This window comes from Caloenas nicobarica, chromosome Z, assembly GCF_036013445.1.
Source record: "Caloenas nicobarica isolate bCalNic1 chromosome Z, bCalNic1.hap1, whole genome shotgun sequence".
Classification (NCBI taxonomy): domain Eukaryota; kingdom Metazoa; phylum Chordata; class Aves; order Columbiformes; family Columbidae; genus Caloenas; species Caloenas nicobarica.
The window spans coordinates 100,280,434-100,305,667 of record NC_088284.1 but is presented as its reverse complement, the minus strand read 5'-3'; the positions used below and the strand labels follow the sequence as shown (position 1 = coordinate 100,305,667).

Here is a 25,234-nt window from a genome sequence, read left to right as displayed (position 1 = left end):
GCTGGGTTGTTGGTGCAGCTCCAGCTGCCTGTGGTGGGTGTCTGTAGGGGCACAGCTAACACGCTTCTGTACAAATGCTGTTCCAGGCCTGGATGCAAACATCTCCTGCATCCTCTCCGGGCTCCGGGCCCTCTCCCGCCACTCAGACTGCCAGCTCCGCGTGCTGCGCCTCAGCGACGTGTCCTCCCACCTGCCCTGCGTGGAGCTTGTTTGCTGCATCCTGAGCGCCTTTCCCCGGCTCCACACGCTCTCAGTCAGCTTCGACCTCAAAATCCAGCTGGAGGGGAAGAGGCCAGAGGGGAATCCAAGCTGCAGCGAGGCAGAAATCCCAGGTAGGAAACAGATTCTGAGCGATGACCAGGAACACAGCAGGCAGAGCCATAAAAGCTTGGCACGCAGGTTTGAACTCTACACTCTTACAGTGGTGTGTGATTTAGCAATTACAGCCTCACCTCTCTGATTCAGATGGTGTTGTGCTTTGTCATGTCCAGTCCATTATGTGCTCTGTGGAGCCTGAGTCGTGGGCAAAGCTTTTTATTGTTGGATGCCAACCTGCTGCAATGTCAGCTTTGTGCAAGAACAGTTATAACCTGCCAGCAGCGACTGTCTCGCAGCCCACGAGGACCATATTTCACCAGATCTGTAAATTGGTTCGGAGTTTCTGCTCTGTCCATCCTATTGCTCTGTGTAACTACCTGAAAGGAGGTTGTAGCATGGAGAGTGTTGATCTCTTCTCCCAAACAACAGGATGAGAGGAAATGGCCTCAAGTTGCACCAGGGGAGGTTCAGATTGAATATTAGGAAAAAATTCTTCCCAGAAAGGGTTGTCAGGCATTGGAACAGGTTGCCCAGGGAAGTGGTTGAGTCACCATCCCTGGAGGTGTTTAAAAGATGTGTAGATGTGGTGCTTAGGGACATGGTTTAGTGCCAGAGTGAGGTTATGGTTGGGCTTGATCCTGAGGGTCTCTTCCAACAAAAATGATTCTATGATTCTATTGCCTGTGAGGCTTCAATTCTTGGACCCTTAAGCAGAGGGAAAGCATCTCCCGATCATCACAATACCACAGGTGATGGCAAAGTACTGCCTGAGCCCGTGGATTAGAGTCTGGGAGCTACGGCAGCACGTTTTCAGCTCACAGGTCTCCCATTGCACTTATTAGCCCTTGAAGGACCAGAAAAGCAGTAAACAAAGCCTGAGTGGGGTCAGTGAAGAGCTGCACTCTGGGAAGACACCAACTATTTCGTGCATAAGGGGTGACCTTTTCTCAAGCACTGTTTCACCACAGGAGAAATAGGTGGCCCTGGCAGGTCTGGCAGGAGTCCTGAAATGAGCCTGAAGTGATTTACATTACCACAGGTCTGAGTTGTCACAGAGCTCTGGGAGGCAGGGCACGTCACACAGGCACTTTCTGCCAACCTAAGTGAGTCATGTCAGGGACATAGACTTCTTGCTGCTCTAGGGCCTGCTACATTGAAGATGGGCACTCCAGACCAAACTCTTTCATTGTTGTTTCTTTCTCTTCCCATAGAGAGCTGCCTGGAACAGCTGGAGATCCGATTCCCCAGGGAACCTTTGCACACCGTGTTCCTGCTGCCGGTGCTCAAGGCGTCCAAGTCCCTCCAGCAGTTGTCCCTCGAGAGCGCCACATTGCCTGGTTCTCAGGAGTTTGGGCTCCTTTTGGAGGCCCTCAGAGGTACTCTCCTGACCTGTAGGTAGCATTGCTGCGACGCACAGAGCAGCTTCTTTGCTGTCATCTTCCATCCTTGAGCATGATGCCAGCTTGGGTAGGTCCATTTCTTCAGTGTGGACATCCTCAGAGTCTCCTGAGAAAAGGAGATGGGTGTCAGCCATCCCACTTTCTGTGCTGAGCATGCGAATGATCCTGCACTGCAGGATGGTTCCTTTTTAGGTACCCACAATCCAGCACAAATTATCCGCAGTCCAACTCAGTTTCTGGGTGGTAGCTGGGTCAGGGTCTTTTTACCTGAAGGACATACAGTACGTTATCTGAGAACTTGTTTTTCTTTTAGAGTGTAATCCAAATTTGAAGAAAATGGGCTTTTATGATGTGAATCTGGCTCAGCACCAGAAAGAAGTTCTGCTTTTGCTTCAGGATCCTGTCCTGCAAGGTACAGCAAACTCCTGGGTGCTGGTGCCTGGAAAGCGGCTGCAGGTGGCTGCTTTTGGCCAGCTGATGTTTAAGAGATGATCTTCGGATGTACAAGGTTTAGTCAGATGTCATGGGGGCAGATCTGTAGCCATTGGCAGAGTGGGAACGAGTCTGGTTCTTTGTGCCAGGAGGGCAGAGAGAGGAGCAGCTGCAAAGCTGGCTTGTACTGCTGAGAAGTCTGTATTCTTGGCTATAAAACAAAGGTTTTTAACCTGCAGAGCACATCAGCCTTTCAGTGGGTCATCTGACAAAGCCACTTCCTTGGGTGGGATCTCTGCTCTCTCTCTGTGACAGAGCAGTGGTGCTGTTGTACACGATTCACTGCTGGGGAAGCTTTGTTCTTGCACATGGATTAGGGGCTGGAGCTGTCTGCAGGATGTAATTACAGAATAATGAAGCGCACAGGGAGTACTAACATACTGTCAATCCATTTCTTCTGTAGAAATCACATTTTCCTTCTGCCGGCTGTTTGAAAGCTCTACTGCTGAGTTTTTGTCAGAAATAATCAATGCAGTGAAAAGAAATTCATCTTTGACAAGCCTCAGACTGCCTGGGAATCGCCTTGGTGTGTATTGTGGGTGTTGCTGTGAGGCTTTGACCTTACACCAGCTCTCTTGCAAATATCTTCAGGGTTGGAGTTAGGACCATTGCTAGTTGGTGACCTCCTTGCTGAATTTAACACATGCACAATTTCAGTTGCATTCAGCAAGGTACCAAGAGCTCAGTTGCTGTGGGGGCATTACAGTTGTTTTTCTCTGCAGCAAATGCAAGTATCAGCGTGACTCCAGATTTGAACACAGATCTGCTTCAGACTCTTTAACAGTAACAGATCCAGCAGCAGATGCACTGCCTCTCATCCAGAGGCACAGATTTTGCCTGTTTGGGGATTTTGTGCCTTAAAAGCTGTTGGCAGCCACTGGAGGGATGGGAACAAGGGAAGAACTGAATTTACAGAAATGACAGGCTTTTTGGATCACAGGCCAATTCGAAATGCCTGAGAAATAAATTTCAGGTAAATCCAGAATACTATTTTGTTATTTTAATGAATTTAAAAGGGAAAGCTTGGGATCACCTGAAATACACTTAATTTCTAAGGTTTGTGTTTAACCTTGTGTGTTTAGCTATTTTTAAAACAAAGCTGTATATTGACTTCTCAAACAAACCCAGGATTTTTCTAGTGAAACAAGCTGCCCTATCAGCAAATGTTTCCAGTGCCCTGAATACTCTGCTCAGGGGGGTGAACTCACTTTAGGCCACCAAGGGTGATGAACTGTGGGTGCAGAGATGAGCCCTTTGTGCTGCACATGTGCTTGCAGCCTCCTTTCTGCGCTGTTATCCGAGCCACGTGGCCATCTAAATATTTAAGACAGTTCCCAGTTTGCTTCTAACACCTCCATTTCTCCCCTCGTAGGGAATGACAGGCTGGTTGCCCTTGCAGACGTTTTCTCTGAAGATTCCTCCTCTTCCCTTTGCCGGCTGGATGTCAGGTACTCTGCTGCTCTAAACACACGGAATTTCTCCATTTTGGGAGGGCTAAAGCTGAACTGGGCTGACAGCAAGAGAAGCCTGAGCATGGTTTTGTTCCTTCCTGAAGGGAATGTGTGCCCAGGGAAAGCTTAGAGAATGCTACAATGGGCACATACAACCTCAGGGACCTCCAGCATCTCTCAGGCACCTCATGGTCCCTTTTGTCAATGAGTCGAGCTCCATCTTAAAAGCAGTTTTGGTTTACTGCTCCCTTGGGAGGCTGCTGCAAGCCCTTCCTGGGCTGTAGGTTAGAAGTAAGATACCTAGGTCCTTTTTTTCTTTGATATCAGCATGAATAGCTGTTCCCCCTGCCTAGGGAGAGAACATGACAGTTCCCCTGTCAAGTCTTGTGAATGCCCCTGCAATCCTTTAATCATCTTTGGTCTTCAGCCTGAACTGCTGTTCTCATGAACCTGAATGGCCGTAAGGATAGGCAGTGACCTTCATGAAGCATGTGGAGGGTGGCATTTCTGCAATACTAATGCCTGTTTTGCTTGATTCCCACCTCACTTTACATCTTAATGGCTCAGGTTGCTGAGAGGACACAGGCTTGACAATTTATTTAACCATGGCCACTCCTCCAGCAACTTTGAATCCTGATTGTTATGTAACTCTCACAAGATTAAGTACAGCATGCAACTTTGTATTTATTTACACATCTATGCAGGGGAAATGACCTTTTAATCTCCTAGAAACACCAGGACCTGACATGCGCTCTCGAGATTTTCTCAGATGGAAGAGATACGTGATCGCTTATTGCTCAGGCTTGCACTGGGACCAATAGGGGCAGCTGAGCGTTGAGAGCTGCTGTGAGACCAAAGTGCTCCTGGCACTGCTCAGCCAGCAGCTTGGGTCCGGCACCACTCTAAGGCTACAGCTAGGTCTACTTAAGCCAGCACTAAGGAGGCCAGGATAATGAGTTTAACATGTCAGTAGTTACCACTTCAGCTTTAAAAAGCTTCCAGCCCTTCATATTACTGTGATTCAGTTTGGTTTTTCAAAGTTAAAAGACTATTCCCACTTTGTACTGCTGAAGAAAGTTGTACTTTGCATTGAAACTTCCTCCAGTACCTGCACTGGCAGTTACTAGAAGGAACAGTAATTTAAACTGCTCAAATTATAGCCTGAACTTAATGACGTTTTTGGTTTTTTTTCCTCCTCCTTTTCTTGGAAAGCTCAAATTGCATCAAACCTGATGGGCTCCTGGAGTTCACAAAGAAGCTGGAAGGTCACATCCAGCAGAGAGGGGGACAGATTCAATTCACGCACCTCTGTCTCTTCCAAAATTGGCTGGACCAGGATGCTGAAACAGCTCAAGAAGCGCTTCGGCGTCTCAAAGCCGTGTGCACTGTAGTCAGCGACTCGTGGGACTCGTCCCAGGCCTTTGCTGACTACATCAGTGTCATGTGATGGATGCAGGAATGGGAGAAAACCACTTAAACCTCAGCAGTTCAGTCCCTGGCCAGCAAGATTTAGTTCATAGCACCTGGTTCAAGCAGGGTACAGTTGTTCTTGTCACTTTGCTATTTATGTGAAGAGGTCCCACAGTGAAGTGACATGCAGGACCATGTGGGTCAACAGCTGTATTTCCAGGTGATGTAACTCTACCATCTTCTTACTTTGAATGTTTTAAGTAGGACAGGTATCAAATGAGCTAATGTAACTTCCTGCAGCTCTCTGGGCAAGCAGTTATTTATTTCACTAGGGGGTGTTACAAATTTCATGTTGTTTCAGCCAACATCAATAATCATCTCTATTGTTGGAGAGACTCAGAAACCAGCTCTAGGTTACCTTGCTTTTGAGCAGGGGCACTGGACAATACGACCTTGAGGTCCCTTCCAAACTTCAACCATTCTGTGATCTGTCAAATAAGAACTCCTCCCTCCACTTAAAGTGAGTAGAAAAGCTAAAAAAAATCCCCAGCCTTGACCTTTTGCATTTGGAAAATCTGACTTTAAAAAAAAAACATACCAAGTAGCCTGCTGTTTATTTGCAGTCATGTTGCCCCACTCCCATATCTGCAGTAATTTTACAGAGGTTTTGAATAGTTTATTCTTTTAGTAACACTTTTAATAATAAAAATAAAATTAAGACCCATAATGTACCAGTGTGGATTTTATTACTGGCTTGCAATATGATCTAATTAAAACACTCTACTGGACCAGGGGATCCTGCCCATAGCAAAGCAAGTGAGTTTAGAAATGGAGATACCTTAACAGAGCCTGATTTCTTACTGCCTGCATGATTTTTCAGGCTAGATGTTCAACATACACGCTGAAATTTTGTTCCCTTGTACAAATCCTCTTGTTCCTGAGTAATCAGCAAGGTTCACATTTCACAACAGAAATGGATCCTGCAAGTTTCTGCTCAGCAGCTGTAAGCCATAGCTGTCAAGGAAAACAACACAACTGTGCACATCAAGGGCTATAACACTGCAGGCTTAATTTAAACCTGAAGACAAAACTTGGCTGAGTAGAAGGCACAGACACCAACAGCACAAGAACCAGTGCTGAATCTGATCAAGCACACAAGTTCCAGTTATTCTCAGTTGCAAAAGGGCTGCTTTTCAGGCACACAATAAATACAACAGCAGAAAAAAAGCCACAGACTCCTTTCTGTTGCAATAGACTGAACAGCACCAAGGGCCTTCCACTCTCTTGGAAACCACAGGTTCTGCTATTCCACAGTGACAAAACAACCCAGCATGTTGACTTCTACTGCCCCTTTCCTTGAAAGGGATTGAAGTGGGGTGGGCTGCCACAGCAGCCTGCCCTTGCCCCCACAGGGGACAGTAACCTGTTAGGGAATCCCTCGCTGCTCCTCGTGGGAGTGATGATGAAAAGTGAAGGTGACAGCGGCGTCCCAGGCAGCCTTCAGCACGGAGTCCTGCAGGCCCCGCTTGTCAGCACAGTGGTTCCACTGGGAGAGGTCAGAGGTGCAGTCGGAGCCTTCTGGAGGCGGCCGCACCTGGTGGCCATTCACACAGCGACGACACTTGATCCTGGAACAGAGTCAGTGCAAGATCAGTGTGAGGCTCCTCCACTGCTTTAGCATATGGGTTATTTAAAAGTGCAGACCAGTAAGGTGGATTAACTCCACTGCAACACTGGCAAGTGGATTTTCAGACAGGATTAATTGCTACCATGTTTCATTTAAACACAAAACCAGCTTCTGGCATGTGCGACAGGTAAGGAACGACTCCCACAAGTTTTGAGAACCCAGTCTGGCCAGTAAGGCTTGTTGCCATGCAGACAAGATACCTTCACTTCTTGCCTGAACTAAGTCTTAACTTTCAGTGTGAGGCATTTTCCTGCACTCCCTGTCTTCTTTCTGATGGCTGCAATACCATAGGTCTCAGGGCTTGAGGAAAAGGGCAGACAATGGAGAAACAGTTTCTTTTAGTCCCCAGAAGAGCACTTGGGTTGGCCTCATGAATTCTTAGCAGATGGAGTAGCCCTGGCAGTGACAGCAGCTCAGCATTTGGAGATCACAAACCACCAGTGGCAAGGAAGGACCAAGTTGGGCTCCAACAATTGGAACAGCTCTGATAATGGATCTCTTCATTTCCAAACACAAGCAGCAACAAGACAGTTCGCTCACTTGTGCAGTGAACACAGCTTTTCTAAGACAACAAAAAGGGAGGACAGCAAGAAGTGCTCATCTCCAGATGGTTATCAGCTTCAGAAGCAGAGACAGTTGAGGGCCTTCCTCTCTGAGCCTCCTCCTGCTGCCTGAGGAGCCCCTGAATCAATAGACCAAACTGTGGAGTGTGTATTTTTTATTCCTGACTCCATCCACTCATTCAGTATACTCACTTGTCATGGGTGTCACTGGTGGTGGTCTCATTCAATGTGAAGAGCTCCTTCAGCTCCCCAAGTGAGAAGTGCCTTTCTACATCCTGCTCTTCATCCACCACGCAGCTGCTGAGGGCCTTCTTGTGGGTCTGGCGTTGGAATATCTTCTCCTCTATCGTCCCTGTCTAGAGGAGAAAGAGTCAGAGATGAAGCACAGTTGGGACATGGGTGTTACAGGAGCACTGTGTTGCAAAAGTGTCACAGATCAAACGGCAGTAGGATGTCAGGACCGTGCAGTGCCTTGCCAAACCAGTACACATGACAGGCAGGTTTTACTGGGCTCCAGCCATGTCCTGTTTGGTTGCAGATCTAACCCAACATTGCTGCTCTTGTCTTTCACTGTGGCTACGGAAGTGGATCCAATGGAGATATGGAGAAGAAGGAGGTGGAGCTGCCACTTGTGGCTGGAGCTCACACACCACACCAGGTTGGGCTGATGGGAAGGAAGGGAAAAGACCTGAGCAGCTACAGCCACTCCCCAGCAAAAAACAAACAAAACCCAATAACAAACAAAAAACCCCTCCGCAACCCACATAACACACCAAACAGCAAAAGAACCATCAGCAGTATTTGCTGGTTCACCCACACACAGATCAATCACATCTGCTGTCTGGAGGGAGATGACTACTTCTAGAACAAATGTGCAGAAAGCCCAGTATGCTACTTTTGTAAGGCAAAAATCTTAAGAGCAAAATGTCTGTTTTGTAAACAAATGTAATAGAAAGGAGAGGGGTGATCAGTCATGATTTGCAGGCTGGTTTGCTAGTTCTAAAAGCCAAGGACCTCCATGCTTCCAGGTGCAGCCAGGTCAGAGAAAAAGTGGAACACAATAAGGAAGAGATGGGCAAAGAACATCTGTTTTGTCAAAGTAAAGTAATAATTGCTCAAGGAAGACAAGCTTACAAAAAAAAAAAAAAAAAAACCCACACACCAAACAACCAAGACCAAACAAAACCACCACAACAAAAAATACAAACCAAAACAAAAAGCCCACAGTCTGAAATATTGAGAGGTGAAGGTGAACAAGGGCAGAGAGGGGACACTTCTGAGCACCAACCACTACTGGTACTGCTGGATAATGTGTTACAGCAGCCTGAAAAGACCAGTCTCTTTCATGCTTTTCCTTTACAGAGCAGCTACTCCACCTGCTAACTGGTAGCCCCATTCCAAAAGCTGCTGTAATTCTGGGAATGTACTTGCTGTTTATTAAGTACACGTACACCCAACCAAAACAGACTGCAGCTAGACTGAAAAACAGCAACTTTGGCATCAGACATCCCATGAAATTAAAGAAGTCAGATGCCTAAATGACTTCAAAGCAGCATCTTATCTAGAAAGCTGCAGCTGTTTATTCTCAGAAGCCAGTCACCATTAGAAACCAAGGCCTGCAGTAATGACCCTCCAGCTTGAACCTTCATGGCTTCCTACAGCAACACATCCGAGGGTAGGAAGCAATTAAGTTCCAATCAATTCTGGTCACCGACACAAAAGGGTTCTTCCCCTTCTGGTCCCAGTCACAGCAGCTGCAGTCTCGGCTGGCAGCAAGAACTCAGACTTAAGGAGGTGAGAGGAGTAAAACTCACGGAAAGCAGTCGGTAGATGTAGCATGTCTTCTTCTGGCCATCCCGCCACACACGAGCCATGGCCTGCTCATCATTAGCTGGATTCCAGTCTGGGTCGAACATAACCAGCCTGTTAGCCCCGATTAAATTCAAACCGCAGCCACCTGCTTTGCTGCTTAACATGAAGATAAACTCAGGGCTCTGTGGAAAAAGGCAGATTTGGATTAAAAAACTGCAGCAGCCATCCTTCTACTCACAGCATTCCAAACTGGCAGGAGAGCTGCTCGCATCTGGCAGGTTCTACTTACCGAGGGGCTGTTGAATCGCTCCACAATCTTTGCTCTCTTTTTAATGGACATGGTGCCGTCCAGCCGGACATATAAATACCTAGAACATACAGTATTTGCTACAATCAGATTGCTGCAACCTTTAGAACATCCTACTTGAAAGAGAAAAAAGTCTTTCACAAATAAGTGAAAGGGTCTGTAACAAGGGTCTGGGCTTTAGGAGCCTTTGCAGAGGATCAGAGCTTTTCTGCTGAGTGATCCCAGAAGCCAAAGCACAAGTCACATTAGTTCCAATTCAGGAACATCTGAAGTAAGAAACAGATCTCAGAGGCTCCTGCTGATAGAAACTTTAAAAATAGCCAGTTTCTTTTACAGTGTAGACTGCAAGTACAGTCTGGAGGGATTAAGCAAACTAAGCCCAAAGACTAACCTTCTGTTCCTGCAGAGCTTTTCAAAAAGGTCCAGTGTCTGAGTGTAGTTAGACACTAAAACCACTTTGTCATTACTGGTGCTTTTTGTAACAGCAAGGATGTAGTCCAAAACCAGCATCTTTCCTGGATAAAAAGGAAATAAAGAAGAAAGCTAGAGCATAAGTTCCCAAATTCCAGACCTTGGAAGGGCACTTGATAAGATGCTAAATACCGTCTCACAGTTGCCTGCGTTAGGCAGCATATTTGTACTGTTGAGTTTCACAGTACCTGAAAGCTGGGGCTCCACAGATTTGGTGCTGTAGCCAGCAGGGAACAAGTCCAGGGCTCCCATAAAGCCTTCTTCCTCTTCCACACACTTATCATGGATAAGAGCAGGATCTGGAGAACAAAAAGAGCTCAGACACTGCAGAGTGCACAAAGGAGGCCCAAAAACCCCCACCAACAGTGCAAAAACCATACCCACTGCATGAGTGGAATAACTCACGATTGCAAAGCTTCTTCAAGGAAGTGATGGAAGAGAGGGATGACACACTGATTTTGCCCTCCTTGAGCTCCTCCACTGGCTTGGCTTGCTTCAGGAAGTTCTTGTACAGCTCAGCCTGCAGAGGTGTCAGTCTGAAACAGAACAAAAGCTCAGCAGTCTCGGCTTGTCCCCAAATCAACCCCAACCTTCCTCCTCCATCTACACAGTGGGTTCCTTTTAGCCCAGTTTCTTTAGCTCCAGCACAGACAGCCTAGAACTGCCTACAAATTTGATTGCAGAGCACTGATATCTCAGGCCAGAGCTGGAAGAAAAGCCTGCAGATACTCTGCACAGCCCAGGGCTCTGCTGTATGCAGCTGCCCAGAGCACACGGCTGGCTGGCAGAACCACTAGTTGAGGGTTGTTCATCCGTGCTTCAAGGGGGAAAGCAACATATTGCTATTGGCTACAGTCTCGTTCCTAGAGGGAAACAGTTGCTGTAAGCATTGAAGAGCTTTTTGCAATTTTTTAGCCCTTCCTGTTGCTCCTCCCATTTCCCAGGCAGAGTACATGCTTTCTGGTACCTGCAGCAGACCACCTGCTCGATCTTCACCGGCAGGTATTTGGACAGGATGTCCGAAGTTCTTCGGATTAAACACCTGCAGAGAGGCAAATGAAGGACAAATGCTTGGATGACATCAAAACCTTGTTTTATCACTATTATTCCTCATGAGCTCAACACAAAGTTCTTTTGATATCTACGAAAGTCTGTGACAGCCCAACACAAAACAAAGGCCAGACACCCACTACCCACGCTAAGCCATGCTAAGCGGCTCCGTCAGCCCAGGCTACAGAGCCCAGTATAACCCACTGTCTTTGTGAGGCTTTCAAATGTAGTTCATGAGATTTGGAGGGATCAGGCATGATTCCACCTAAGACAGCCCAGTCCATACAAGAGAAACTCAGCTCTTCCTCAGACTGCCAACAGCATTCTCAGCTTGAGCTACAACAGACCAGTGGCACAGACAGCAAACAAGGGTAGGATTTAACCGTTACATACTATGGACATAACCCAAAATACAAGTAGGCAGCTCCCCACGTAATAACTCAGTAGCCATCCTCAGCCAAGATGAGTTCATTGTCTGGCCCAAGATTTCAGCAAAAGACAAAATCCTCTGGGGCTCTAGAAATGCCCCATGGAGCAGTTCTGTCACACTTTAGAAAAGATGAGATGGACGAGAAAGAATGCTGAACTGAGTAACCAGAATAACAAAGAGGTGCAGAAACCCAGTTCTGCCAGGAAACATTGAAAATATGATGTTATGAAACGCACAGAAAAACGACAGCAGAGATACACAACAGCCCTGAAATCTGTCAAAGGAAGGAATAATCTGGTCTCCAAACCCATAAGCAGTAGGATGAAAAGTAACAGGCTTAAACTGCACTAAGGAAGATTTATGTTACACATTAAGAGCATTTTGTAACTGCAAAGACAGCGATGCCCTGGAAAAGGCATCCCAGGAATTTGTAAGGTTTTCGGTGCTGGGTGGTGGTTAAGTAAGGGATGGTTCAGGTCTAACACCTTCTACCTTGGGACAACAAGGTGGATTAGACACCTTCTCCAGGGTCCTTCCAGCCTTATGCCTATGATTCCACTTATCTTTGCATCACTGTATCCTTTGTAATTCCTACCAAATCCAACAGATTCATCTGTTACTACTGACATGCTTCATCTTCCCTATTTTTGTATCATGACTTGCACAATAAAGGACACAGACCTTGACACAGCCATGCACAAGCATTCAGAACACACTTCTACACCCCTTTTCCATCAACTATAAAAAGAAATAAATGCACCTTAAGAAGGAATAAGCTCTTCTCCTCCCAACCTTTTCTTTCTCTTAGGCTTCTGCAAGCTGACCTGAGTCAAGGTTAGGGCTGTCTCTATAGAAAGGCCGTACTTGGTGTAAAATTCAATTTACCACATCTATAAACTGCCAGATTGTATTCATGATGGTTGCAAAAGTTCAGATAAAAGAAAAAGAAATGAAGACAGCAGCAACACTGAGAATGCAAAAGAGTGTCTAGAAGGAGTTCTTACAGAGACACAAGTGATTGCCAGCAGATGTGGATAAATAGGTCATATTCAAGAATAGAAACCAGGTTTAAACAAATACCAAAAAAATCAACCAAAGGGAAACAAGACAGCATTTTACATCACAGAGGTGCTACTTGGGAATCAAAAGTCACATCTCTGACACTAGGAGTCTAATCCCATTAGCTCTACAGAGCCAACACAGGTATCAAAGCATGAGCTGGGCTCTTGTGACTTGAGCAATCAACAGCACAACTGAGCAACGTTCCTTTTACTCTTTTTGCCCACCACTCATCATCTGGGCTGGATGGATCTCAAGTTTGAGCCAGCCTACACTGTAGTCACCTTAACACAAATAAAAGGATGCTGTCTGACAAGTCAGATCCCAGGAGAAAACAGAAACTTAAGAGTCAAATCATGATTCACAGTAGTCGAGTACATTTGCTGGGGGGTAACTGCAGCTAACCATGCTGTTTCAATGTGCTAATTTTTCAGACTAAAGCTACATGCTATGTGGATTTCTTAGGCGATAAATACTTGCATAATCACTTGCTGAATAGATGTAGCTGGCAAGAAAACTCATTCCAGCTACAACTGTAATTTGGAAAGATACCAGCTCACACCAAGGGTTTATGCAAAAGCTCTGCAATGAGAAGGGGGTGAAGTTCACCTATTCACAATGCTGATCAGCTCCTTAAGCCTCTCTTCTCCTTTGTGTCGCTCAGCTTCACTTGCATCTGCATCTCTGCCTTTCAAGATGGGAATTTCAAAATGTCTTTTAAATTCCTGTGCAGTCCCTGTACAAAACAGAAGTGAAAAGGTGGCAATTACTACCAAATAACCTTTGATCAGTACCCCACAGCCCCAGTTATCATACTACAATTATGTGGCCTAGCAGATAAAACAAATTCTCACCCCATCAGTATGATTTGTTTTCCTTTCTAGCCAGGAAAGATACAAACAAGGCAGGCAAATCTGTACAACAGAAAATCATTTTGTACTCCAGCAACAATGTACTGCCAAAGGTCATACAATTTTAGTTAAATCTGAGTCCTGTCAGGCATGTACTGTTTTTGCTCACATTCCAGCTATGCTTTTACTCCCAGATTTTGTCCTTGCAAACAACAGCACAGGCATTAGGTGTGCTTGTTCCAAAATTATCTGTAATCCGTTGCTTATTACTGGCCACAGGCTGAAAAAGGGAAAAAAATGACGACAGCAAGTGTGCAGCTTTGCTGGTAGTAGTTACAGTACTAACCTCACCTCTGAGAGAATGAACTGCAAGTACAAGGAGTCTGGTCTTGCCTGAAGTACAAATCAAGGGGGAAGAGGAAATCACATTAGCTCCCTGTAATAAGTACCCAAAATTGAAGCACATGGAAAAAGCAGATGTAGAACATCTACTAGCCCATCTCATCCTTTCCTTGAGAAAGTCTGGGAGCAGAACAGCTGAACAGAAGATACAATCCAAATGCTGCTTGTAAGACTAAGAATCTGATGAATGGTGTTTAACTAGAGTTGTGCATGCACTAGAATTAATGAGAAGCCTCTTGGACTGGATACCAAACCATCTGAGACAAACATGGGTGACAAGTTACAGCAACAAGGAAATTATTTACAGATTGGTTTCTTTTCATTCCTCGACAGAAAAAAAAATTACCTCTCTTGACAAAGCCAAGCTGTCTCACACCGGAACACAGAAGACCTGCTCCTAACCTAGTGATGCAGGAGAGGATGCAAAGACTACTTTGCTTTCAAAATGAAAACAGAGCTTGCAGATATAACCAGAGCATAGGAGTCAGAGATAGAATATTTCAGTCTGCCACCAGCAACTGTAGAAGGTGTTTGATCCTGAAAATATACTAATCAGTATCTCTCCTCCAGACTCTTTTCTTTCTATCCCAGATGAAGTTAACTCCGTATTCACAGGCCTCATTTTCCTTAAAAAAAAAAGAGCAGTCTTAAATATGAATGCTAGACATCACCCTCTGCTTTCTCTCAGATTATCTGAAAGTGGGATGGCAGACTGCCAGAAATTCAGGCTTTGTTGCCTGACTCTGCCACAAGGTCCATCATTCCGCCTTGCACCAGTAACCGCAACCTCTGGTTCCTGATGGATATGCGAGAGAGAGCAGGGAAAAGCCGTTTCCCAGGCTGCTTCTGTGCTCAACGCAGAGCATGTCACATCAAACTCTCCTCTCCACGGAGCCCCTCCGACAAGGACATAATTTCTGGCTTAGACTTCCAGATTTTGTATAGCCTGGGAGTGTTGTGGGAAGTACCATTACGTGCTGGCTCTTCCTGCCCAGCAACTCCTGCAGTATCTCCAAGGGCTTACTGTCAGAGAAACTCACAGACCAGTTGGACATTTTGGTTGACCAGCATAGCTACATGACATCAGTCACATAGTACTCAGGGTCATATATTCATTTTACCTTGATTAATTCCCCTTTCAAAATACCTGTTAGACTTGTGTCCTTGAAATTACAATCTTCTTGAAACAGAGCAGACCCCAATCTAGAATTTCTGGATATAAACTGAAGGAGAATAAGTCTCCAACCTGTACCTGACCTTTCCTCTCACTAATGTCTTGGTTGCTGCTTTCACTGGCACTGGCAGCTAGGAGAGGCCTTGCCAGCAACTTCCCCATCCCTCACAACTCTCACACACTCACATCTTACCGAGGATGCCTGAATTGACGAAGTGTACCAGGCTGAAATATTCAAGCAGGTCATTCTGAATAGGGGTGCCTGAGATAAGGACTCGTCGAGGTGTATTTAAGCTGTTGAGAGCCTGGTATGTTTGGTTTTCAGAGTTCTTCAGTCTATGGCCCTTTGAAAAAGAAAAAAAAGGAAGAAAAAAAGGAATGAAGCTGATAAATCCAGTGGCCCTGACGGGAAGCAGCTTGGAGATCCTCATCAACACTGACATGCTGCATCTCCCACAAGGCATCTCACCACTTTTCCCATTCGTGGTAGTGGATTAAGTGTTGTATGTGTTCAATTGTTGTGACAGACTTCTTTCAAAGGCAAGAATCTGGTGGGAAACCTGAAGCTATTATGTATGGAAACATGTCATTACAAGCATGTCAGACTAGGAACATCTGAGTCACATCCAGGTAAGAGGGCCTACCATGAAAACAACAACCACCACAAAAATAACCACCACCACATGGTCCAACTATAGGAACTGTTTCCTATTCAAAGACAGGGCTGTTTTCAGCTGCCAACACTGGGCACCGAGCTCTGGAGCAGTAACATTGCATCACCCAAGGTCAAGATCACAACCCAGTCAGACCACCTACACCCAGGACTGCCAGGCCTCTGCACACTAACAAGAGGTTCTGCACCTCTTACATGGGTAATCTGAATACAGGCCCTGTTTCCCATGCCTGCGAAAAGCAACTCCATTAGCACCAGAGTGCTATGCTGTAGCATATGATGAGACATTTTTTACAAGTGCCAGACCACTGCAGAGCTGAGTATTTATAGGGAATATATGGAAAACACTGGGCCAAGAACCCGCATTCCCAGCTGCTGGCCCCATCCCGGGGCACTGGGAGGTGTGGGAGTTACACTTGTGAGGATGTTGGTTCTTTTTAAGTTTCTCGCAGCACCGTTTGAGCAAACACAAAACCAAGCCACCGGGTGGCATCGCTATTTAACGAATCTCCTCTAAGTGGCAGCAGAGGACACTCCAACAGTGGCTCAGGCCCCTGGCTTCATCGTTTCAAGGAGGCAGAGGGCATTTGTTTTATTTCGTCCTTCAGAGCATCTCTGGCTCCCACTAGCTATAACCACAAGTAGAGAACAATAAATGAAAAAAAAAACCCACCACCTTAATTTCATCCATGTGAAAGCAGAGCTTGACAACACAGGCTTGGCAAAGCTAGACCCAGCCATCAGTGAGCAGAGAATCAAGCCAGCTCTGTCTCTTATTGAACAAGAAATACATGAGGTAACTCCTCAGCCAGCTCTCCTATGTCTGCCCCAAGCAGGAGGTTACAGAGAGGGGAAGAGGGTCCTGCCATGGGAGTGCCCTTCAAACTGTCCCCCAAGCACAGAAAAAGATGGCCAGATCAAGTGGCTGACAGCAGCCCACACAACACACAAGAACAGGCCAAATTGCAGAATCATTGAAGTTGGGAGAGGCCTCAGGAATCTCCAGTCCAACCTCTTCCTCAGAAGAGAGTCAAGTTAAAAACTCCTAAGCAGAACACGAGGCCAGGCCAAATAGAAAGTACTTCTCACTTTAGCAAAGACAGACAAACAAACGAGAAACAGATCAGTGAAACAGGGCACTACGATCCCAGAGTAAGCCTTATTTCAGAGTCAGAGACAGGCAATGGACCTTCTTCCTGCTACATATTTCACACTGAGAAGACCCTAGTAGGTGCCTCCACCCTGCCAGGGACCTACAAAGTGGCCACAGTTGCCACCACCTGGATTTTCTGCATATATCAGCTCTTGAAAACACCCTCTCTTGTTCAGGCTCACCCAGGATGGATGAGCCAGTTACCCTGAGCCTCTCAAGCACCAGAACTCTCAAGCACCAGAACTGTGCTGTCTACAGCTAAACCTTGTTTCCCACTGCCCTCTCCCTTTTTAAGAAAGCAGAGCCAGTTTTGCCCAGATCTCAAGAAAAATATCAGGAACAGATTCTCCTTAAAGGTTCCCCTGTACCTCATCACATATGACAAGCCCAACACTGCCCTTCTGTAAGGCCTCAGCGTGGAGTCGGAAGGTCTCATAGGAGATGATCAGGATGGGTGAAGGCACTCGCAGGCCACGCTGGTTCATGAAGCCAACTGTGGATGGAATGAGGGAAAAGGAAAAACAGAGGGATGAGAAAAACTAATAGAAAAGGGTTCAAACTCTGTAGTCAAAACTTTTGCCTTAAGAATCTAGGAAAACCTGTCAGTTTCAATTACTCTGTAGCATCCCTTCCACCCACGTATACCCATGTTCCTTTCCTCAAAACTGTCCCCATTTCCATCCCGCTTCCATCTCTGCCCACTCCTTTCCTGGATTCTGACTGGAGAAAAAAAGAGGCACTGGGACCGCCCTAACTTGAGAACATGACTGGACTTGGATTATTCCAAAAGATCAACTATTACCAAACATGCAAGGGCCTGATCTAAACATCTAAGTGGAGAGACTTTAATCAGTCTCCAGAGCTCTGGTGACAGCTCAGAGATGTTCACATCAGCTGGTGTGGCTTCTTCCAATGCAAGATTTTGACCCAAGCCAGCCAACGGCATTGTTTGCAAACATTTTCGTACCTAGTTTACAGTCAATCTCTTCTTTGGAGCCTCCATCAATGGCCAGTGGCTGGATCCTTCCCCCCAGCCATTTCTCTACTTCGTTGTACCAGTTTCGCACCAGGCTGGAGGGAGACACCACCATGGCTTTCTCAATTTCGGGCTTGCAGTCTGGACTTTGCCGGAGAAGCGTCCACATGAGCGTGATGCACTGCAGGGTTTTGCCCAGCCCCATTTCGTCTGCCATGATACAGCCATGACTCCCAGGGATCCGCCGGCTTGTCACACAGTCCCAGAGGAACTTCACTCCCTGGCAAAAAGATTGTTCTCTCAGAGCAGGATGAGGACATCAGCAGGATGACAACTTCATTACAGCTTCATTACCACAACGCACACAACCAAGAGCAAATCTGTGTAGCACATCCCTGGGGACATGCAGTGTTCTAATGAGACAGAGGGAAATCACCTGAGACGCAGCTAAAACACAGCCACATCTGGTTTGGAACATTACTGGTGCCAACACATACCTCATAAAATGCACAGTATCTTACTACATTTTAACTGTACAATGATAACCAGCTTCCTGACGTGAATTCCCAGAAGTTTCTACCCTTGGCTGCATTAGGCCATCAGCTAACCTGTGCCAATCACTGCAAACAGGTTAATCATCTTCACACCATCCAGTTAGGTAGTTTGAAAAACACAGAATCATAGAATGAGCAGAATTGTTTCTGCTGCCTGATTAACTGCCAGAATACCCTCAGCAGCCCCCACGGCTTCTGCCTAGAAGTGCAATGACTCACCTGGGGACTCAAAGCAGATTTAGCTTCAGAGAAGACCCAGGGCTGAGGTTATAACCCACGTCACACCGTGGGAGAAGAGCTCAGCCCTGCATTAGGCTCTGACACATCACCAAGACAGATAAAAGGAGGAGGAAAAAAAGAAAAAAAACAAAGGAGACAGACTCCACAAAATGTTCCTCTATCATGTGATGACAGAGTGAGAGAAAACTGGGGCATTGTCCTGGGAACGTACAAGCTCCTTGCATTGTGCCAACAGAGCAGGGAGCAAGGGACACAACCTAAACACACCTGGACAGATTCACTCCTCTGTGCTCAGGACTGGAAGATGGAACGCCTTCACTTGCACTTTCAAGTCCTTTCTTTCTTGGGCCCTTAACAACAGGTTAATTAAGTTTATTTAAGCCAGCTGAACAATTATGAAATACATTACTGACTTAAAGAGTGCATTTGGCTGGAGATCCAGTCGAGTGACTTCCCAGTAAGCAGGCAAAAGACACAACAAAGACAGAGCAAAGCTGTACAACAGTCTGGGAGCATCACCTGAATAAAGCAGCACACGAATCTTACTAGGCAAAGACTTATTAGTCAGACTAGAACATAGACTGCTTTATCAGAGATATCTAGCTGTCAAAAACCAGACAGCATTACTTGACAAAAGCACCAGCATGCAGTATTTTACCCAAAACCAGAGTGCCTCTGGCTATGTAGCACTGGGTCACAGGTTCAGTACCAATTCTGAGATAGAAGTACAAGCTAGGAGCAGCCTGCAGCGCTCTCAGAGCCATCTGAAGACCTCCCACACAGGGACAGATCCAGCTTGACCTGCTTAGCCTGCAACATCAGCAATCACAGCTTCCATCTGTGCTGCCTTGAGGCTTAAATGATAATACGCCACATCTGCAATGAACTTCAAACTGTCCGGATACCTATGTTAGATATTTGGAGATTAGTACTGCGTCAGTATTCTGATGTTGCGCATATTTACAACGTAAAGTGTTTTTCAGCACTCTCCACTGGTGAATTCCAAGTCTACAGAGGTCACAGACAGCTCACACTTACAAAGGGTAGCTTCCAAAAAAACTACAATGAAGTAAAATCTACTCCACACTGTGTTAGGAACCATGGTAGCAGAAAGAAGAGCTCCAGTGTTTCCCAGCTCAGAAACTGCAGATCAGATTAATTCTGCTGACCAACACAACACAGCAGTGGACAGTCTGCCCTGCCCAACTCAGGACTGGGCTGCTACATCATTTATTGCAACTATATCTCATCACCTTCCACACTGAGTTCCACTCAGCAGAGCTACTTCACGATAAGTAAAGGCTGGACTTTCAGCCCTGACTCTGCAAGATCACATCTCCCCACAGAATCTGCGGGTTTTTTTGTAAGGTACCACACAGAAGTCAGCCAATGTGCTTTCCTAGATCTGCGCAAACAGACATGATCACAGAAACTCCCCAATCAGCTGACCTGACCTACAAAGACAGGGAACACACCTGGGCATCAGGCAGCACCACATTTAGGCTGGGAGTGCTCTGACCCTGCTAGATCAGAGGCAAGAGAAAGTTCTTACCCACAAGAGAGCAGTAAATTTCCACATTTTTAAGGACAAACAGGACTGTTGTAATACTCCCACCATGTCCTCTTGCTTAACACGACAGAGAATATTTGCAGCATTCAGGCTTTTAAGAGGATGGTTAAAACAAACATTTCACTTTGCATTTGCACCAGACTAGAGTCTGTCAGCCTGTCACAGACTGTTAGTCTGTGAGGTCTATGTAGACCTCACAGCTGGTGGGTAACCATTCCAGCAGAGGAACTGGAGCTTTTTGAAACGCATCAAGTCCTCCAGCCATACCCTCAGGTCCCAATTGAAAACTTACTTCTCTCTGATGGGGCCGTAAAACACGGCTGAGGACAGGATCCACCACAACATGGACAGGTGCTTTGTCCCTGCAGGAGGCAGCCAAGGAAGAAAACAGCATAGTTAATGAACCCAGCACAGCATATGTTTAGGTTTTCTTAAAAATCTCACTGCTATACTGAGGACTCCCCAGTGGCATGAGGGAAGCAACTGCCAACAAGGAAGTGAAAAATGGATTAATTCAGTTTTGAGAATGAAGTCACAGGGGCCTGATCAGCAATCTAAAACATCAGTGAGAACGTGTATTTGGGCTGTGGTTCTCAGAGATAGTTAAAAAGGAATTATTATTTTTCCTGTTTCAATAATAATATTGTAACTGCATTACTGGAGAGAGGAGCCCCTTCCTCTGTCAATGAAGATCCAGCTGACAGCCTTTTTAAGCTATAACAACAGCACAAAAGGAACTACTTCAGAATAAAAACTATTAGGCAGCCTAACATCTGACTCTCAGTCATCTCGCTTTGCTTGTCCCAGATGCTGATTGCTCCTGACTAACAAATAAGCCATAAGATTTTCTAAGCAGCTTCTAAACGTGTGCACCTTCATTCCCTGCTACAGGTTTAAATTTTTGATGAGCAGGAGATGAAACAGCCTGTGGAAGAACGCAAACAATCCAGCATCGGTATATTCCTTCTTTGATTGTTACCATACCTGAAACAATTCAGAGGCAGAATACTTGGGACCAAACTTCCCTTGATGTTCAGACCCCGGCTCAGACACATTTGGGAAGAAAACACACAAACCTACATGTACAGGGAGGTCAGAGCCGAAGCATTTGCGCCGGGTGATGACTCACTTGTCTATTTTCAGCTGGTCGTGGGCACTCAGCAGCGGGGGCTCGTACAGAACCAGAGCTCCTTCTTCAAAAGGGTCATGGAGAGGACTCCTCAGCCCTGCCCGTTTGATGCCCAGCGCACGTAAGCCCAGTGGCCCTGAAAGCAAACAAAGGCACAACTCAAAGAACAACTTCCTCCTGGAAGACAGCAGAGCCTTACAGAAGAGTCTGATTACATTTAGGAAAAGTGAATTAATTGGGTGCTGGAGTGGAGGTGCAGACAGCAAACCCAGGCAGTGGTTTGGCATCACTCTGCCAGCACACAGCAGATAGCTCTGCGCCAGGAGAAAATAGAATGAAGGAGCAGAGGCACAAATGGAGCAACGGCAATGCCCACCGCATTGGCTGCACCAAAACAGGCATGACTGTGTGTGGCAGATATCATGAACATTGGCACACAACAGTACAAGTTGTCTTGCAAGGTGACCGATAGCTTCACCCCAGACCTGTGCAGCAGGTATCTAGCTGTAAACGGGCACAATGTCTGCCCCAGCCATCTCTTGGCCATCAGAGCTACTCCCAGTACCCAAAGGTGGCTGTTCTAGCTTTTTGAAAGACAAGCAGGATTCCAGAATATGTCTCAGCAGCTCGATAAATACATTCCCATATAAATAGTATATACTGGGTCAAATCCTCATTTTGAATCACCTAACACAGACTTAACCAGAGTTAGATCTTTTATGCGAGGTGAGGAATTGATCTTTAAAAGTTACGAAGTTTTACAGTATCACTGTCAGCACCATATTGCCATTACATACTCTATTATTTTCTCTCTGCTGAGCAATAGGTGTTTGGCCTTGTAGCCAATCTCTGTGAAAGGCAGAAACCAAGGATGAGTTTCTTTTCCTAGTATTATATTTTTATGTCACAGTTTTGGAATGGAGATGAACATAAAAACAACATGCACAGAAATCCTTTTTCCCCATCAGAACTCAGGCAACTGTGTTCCCAGGATTGATTTTGCTTGGGAAAGATTCAAGCAAGGTCAATTTGCCTGCTGCTTGCTAAAGATCCTTGCAAAACTAGAGTGTATCTTAAGCTGAGGCAACAGTGCATGCACACCAATAAAAAAGCACTTGAAACAGCCACATCTCCCAATTAAGGGAGGAAGATAACAGCCACAGAAAGCAGCTTCCCCATTACAGTTCTGTTTCAGCCTCCTGACAAATCTGCTTTTCCACAAGCTAACTTTGTCAAGTTCTTTTAAGGCTTGACATTTCACAGCCAGTGTCTGCCTACAGACATATTTCTATAACAAAAGTTTGAGTGAAACTGGTTGATCTGCATTTTAATTTTTCAGCTGTAAGGTGAAGGGGAGAAAGGGGACAAGCACAAACACATTTGGTTTTGAGATCTTATGTTTCACTGATTCAAACCAGCTGAGGCTTTGAACTTCAAAACTGCCTTGCTTTGAAGATCACCTTGAGACTCAACACACCAAACCAAGTAGAAAGAAAACTGGCACATACTGTCTGTTTCACCTACAGCCTTCTGTCTATTAGTATCACGGGTATTATTTAGATGGTAAACCTTCATCACGTGGAATTCATGTTGCCTTTGTATTTGTGATATGGTGTAAAATCTCCTGGCACTACATCAAATACATAGCAGTAAGAATACAAAATCCAATTCTGAAATGTAGGATTATCCAAACTAAACACTAGAAAGAAATATGAAGACTTTGCTAATGTGCCAGTATTTTTCTTTTGGAATTAAGTCAGGATTTATAGAACACACGCATCTGTGCAAAAAATAACAATAATCCTCACAGATATATTTGACAGGCCTGAGCATCATCTGTTTTACTTGAGTCATTCAACACAGACAATCCTTAAACCTCCTCATCTTACCTTTATAATTTGGAATTGGGACTTTGAAGGGTTTGGACAAAATGCTGCGGATAAAAGCCTCCTAGGAATTCAGAAAGAGAACACACTTAAGAAGACTGAGATCAAAGACTGCTCAAGAAGGCAAGCCCAGGACATTTTTTGAGAATTCTGTTTTGTCAAGTGCTCAGAGTCCCTCTATTCAATCTACTTAAGCTTCAACCCCAACTATTTTCAAAAATATCCAAAGGGAAGAAAGTAACAAGCAAGCACAATTCCCCCCCACCAACTCTGCTTTTCAAAACTATTTTTCTTTGGGTTTTCTAATGCATGAAATTGATATTTCATAACTCTCTTCTTAAATCCACTAGCATTATTCACTTCTTTAAATGCTATTGCTTCCCTTGCCTTGGTAATTCAGTCGGGCAATCAGGTCCCTGTAAATGAGCGGGGTTATCAGCACCCAGGCTGGATCAGCGAGCACCCAGCCAGTCCAGCGCCTGGTCTGCTGCAGTGGAAGCCCAGAGAGAACCGGGCAGACAACACTTGAGCCATCTGTGTGAAAAGCTTCCCACGTCCTTCGGCACTGTCCTTCACGAAGGAGAGAGCTCTCTTACTCAGGATTTCCATTATAGAAAGCACCCCAACCACCCGTGCAACATTAAATGGTTGGAGCTAGCAAAAGATCTCTCCTAAAGACTACGTGTGTGGCACTTTCGTAACACCTCTGACTAAATGGGTCCATGGAAATTTAGGGAAATTTTGCCATTCTGGGACTCCCTTGATGAATGAGCTCCACATAGAACCCACCTGCTGCGGTGTGCTAGCAGAAACACCCACTTACATGCTGACTGCTATCCAGGCAGTGAGGCCTGTTGGTCAACTGAGCCAAGGGTTTCCGGAAAGGAGACCTGTAACATTCCCCACTCTCTGTCTCGCTGGCAGGCTTCTGCCTCTTCCGAGTCTGAAAAACACAATCCAGGCAAAACAACTCAGGGGCACCTGGTGAGACCAGAGAGCAGATGCATCGCTGTCACACTCTGTGAGCACCAAACCACACAGACAACCCACCCGGCCAGCTCAGCATCTCCTAACAGACCCAACCATTACTCACCTCCACTGCCAAAGGGCAGAGCCAGCAACAACACCAAGGTCCCCAGGCCCTAATGTTTAATCTGCGCGAGGGCTAAAAATACTCTCCTAACTAAAAAAACAGCTACCACCTTCCAACCTGCAATAAAGCAGGCTTGTCTGCTTGTGACTGCCTCCCCACCGCAAAAAAAGCAGAAGGGGAAAAAAAAGGAAGGATCAATAGAATAGAACAAACTACATGAAAGTCCCCAGAGGCTCCTACGGCATCTGCTGTTAAGCAGGTGAAAGGCCTCACACCGAAACCTAAATTTCAGGCACTTAGCAAGGCATGAAGATAAATAAGTCATTGATCTGTTTCCTGATTTAACACCTCCCTCTTCAGGCTGAGGCATGGCTGTAACCACCTGCTGGCACAGAAAAAGGAATTTGACAGGTAAAGCACTAGGTGAGACTCTTTGACCTGTATGACAGCGCATAAGATCATAACATTCTGTTTTGTTTTAAACCCCTACCTATTCCTGGTTACCAGCCCCCTGCAAGCTCTCCAAGGGACAGTTTCCTCCATAACCAGGAAGCATCACCTACACACAACCATGTTGTTCTACCACTACCTGCCCAGACACAAATTTTCCCCAAAAAAAGATAAAACCAGTGTAAATCTGGGCCCTGGTCCTCGATCCCCGGAAGCCGGGGGCGGTAACACCCCCCGACCGGGCACTGACCCGGGCAGCGGCAGCTCCGCGTCCCCCGCCCCACGGCCGGGGAGGCAACGGGTGTCCCACCGGGCCGAGCCCGCCCCAGCCCTCGGCACCGAGGGGCACACGGGCGATCCCCCGGCCCGGCCCGCCACGTCCCGGGACCCCTCGCTCACCGTCGCGGGATGCCGCTCCTCCTCCTCCTCGTCGCCCGCCTTCCTTTTGGCCAGCTGGCTGGGGGCCAGGCTCCTCCTCTGGAAGAAGGCACAGCACACGCACGCTGAGGGGGCGGCGGTCCCCGCGGTCCCCGCCGCCCCCCGCCCGCCCCGCACCCACCATCGCCTCCCGGGGAAGAAGCGCGGGAGCGGTTAACGGCCCGCGCGCGCCGCGCCGGTGGCGGGAAAGGCGTC

The 25,234-nt window shown here is 46.3% G+C and overlaps 2 protein-coding genes across 3 annotated transcripts in view; one reads left to right on the top strand and one right to left on the bottom strand.

Moving 5' to 3' along the window:
- The window catches only part of LRRC41 (leucine rich repeat containing 41), a 9,526-nt gene extending 3,736 nt beyond the window's left edge, over nucleotides 1–5,790 (top strand). For both annotated transcript variants that reach the window (XM_065657152.1, XM_065657153.1), the window contains 6 exons: nucleotides 87–332; nucleotides 1,530–1,694; nucleotides 2,032–2,130; nucleotides 2,614–2,736; nucleotides 3,583–3,658; nucleotides 4,874–5,790. In XM_065657152.1, the coding sequence (XP_065513224.1) occupies nucleotides 87–332; nucleotides 1,530–1,694; nucleotides 2,032–2,130; nucleotides 2,614–2,736; nucleotides 3,583–3,658; nucleotides 4,874–5,108 (944 nt within the window). In that variant the 3' untranslated portion in view covers nucleotides 5,109–5,790. The remainder of the gene's footprint in view (nucleotides 1–86; nucleotides 333–1,529; nucleotides 1,695–2,031; nucleotides 2,131–2,613; nucleotides 2,737–3,582; nucleotides 3,659–4,873) is intronic.
- RAD54L (RAD54 like) lies at nucleotides 5,692–25,234 on the bottom strand. The gene is made up of 18 exons (XM_065657154.1): nucleotides 25,161–25,234; nucleotides 25,001–25,078; nucleotides 23,882–24,001; nucleotides 23,062–23,122; nucleotides 21,173–21,308; nucleotides 20,336–20,405; nucleotides 17,671–17,959; nucleotides 17,072–17,196; nucleotides 15,071–15,221; nucleotides 13,060–13,186; nucleotides 10,879–10,953; nucleotides 10,317–10,447; nucleotides 10,100–10,210; nucleotides 9,832–9,955; nucleotides 9,423–9,501; nucleotides 9,136–9,315; nucleotides 7,514–7,677; nucleotides 5,692–6,699 (listed from the first exon to the last, which is right to left on the bottom strand). The coding sequence occupies exons 1-18, from the start codon at nucleotides 25,161–25,163 to the stop codon at nucleotides 6,498–6,500; spliced, it is 2,226 nt and encodes a 741-aa protein (XP_065513226.1). The 5' UTR covers nucleotides 25,164–25,234; the 3' UTR covers nucleotides 5,692–6,497.

Coding starts and splice junctions, on each gene's coding strand:
- RAD54L (XM_065657154.1), bottom strand. Junction 23,123..23,881: donor GCCTGGATAGCAGTCAGCAT/GTAAGTGGGTGT, acceptor CTGAATTCCTAG/GAGGCTTTTATCCGCAGCAT. Junction 13,187..15,070: donor CGTCAATTCAGGCATCCTCG/GTAAGATGTGAG, acceptor TGTTTTGTACAG/GGACTGCACAGGAATTTAAA.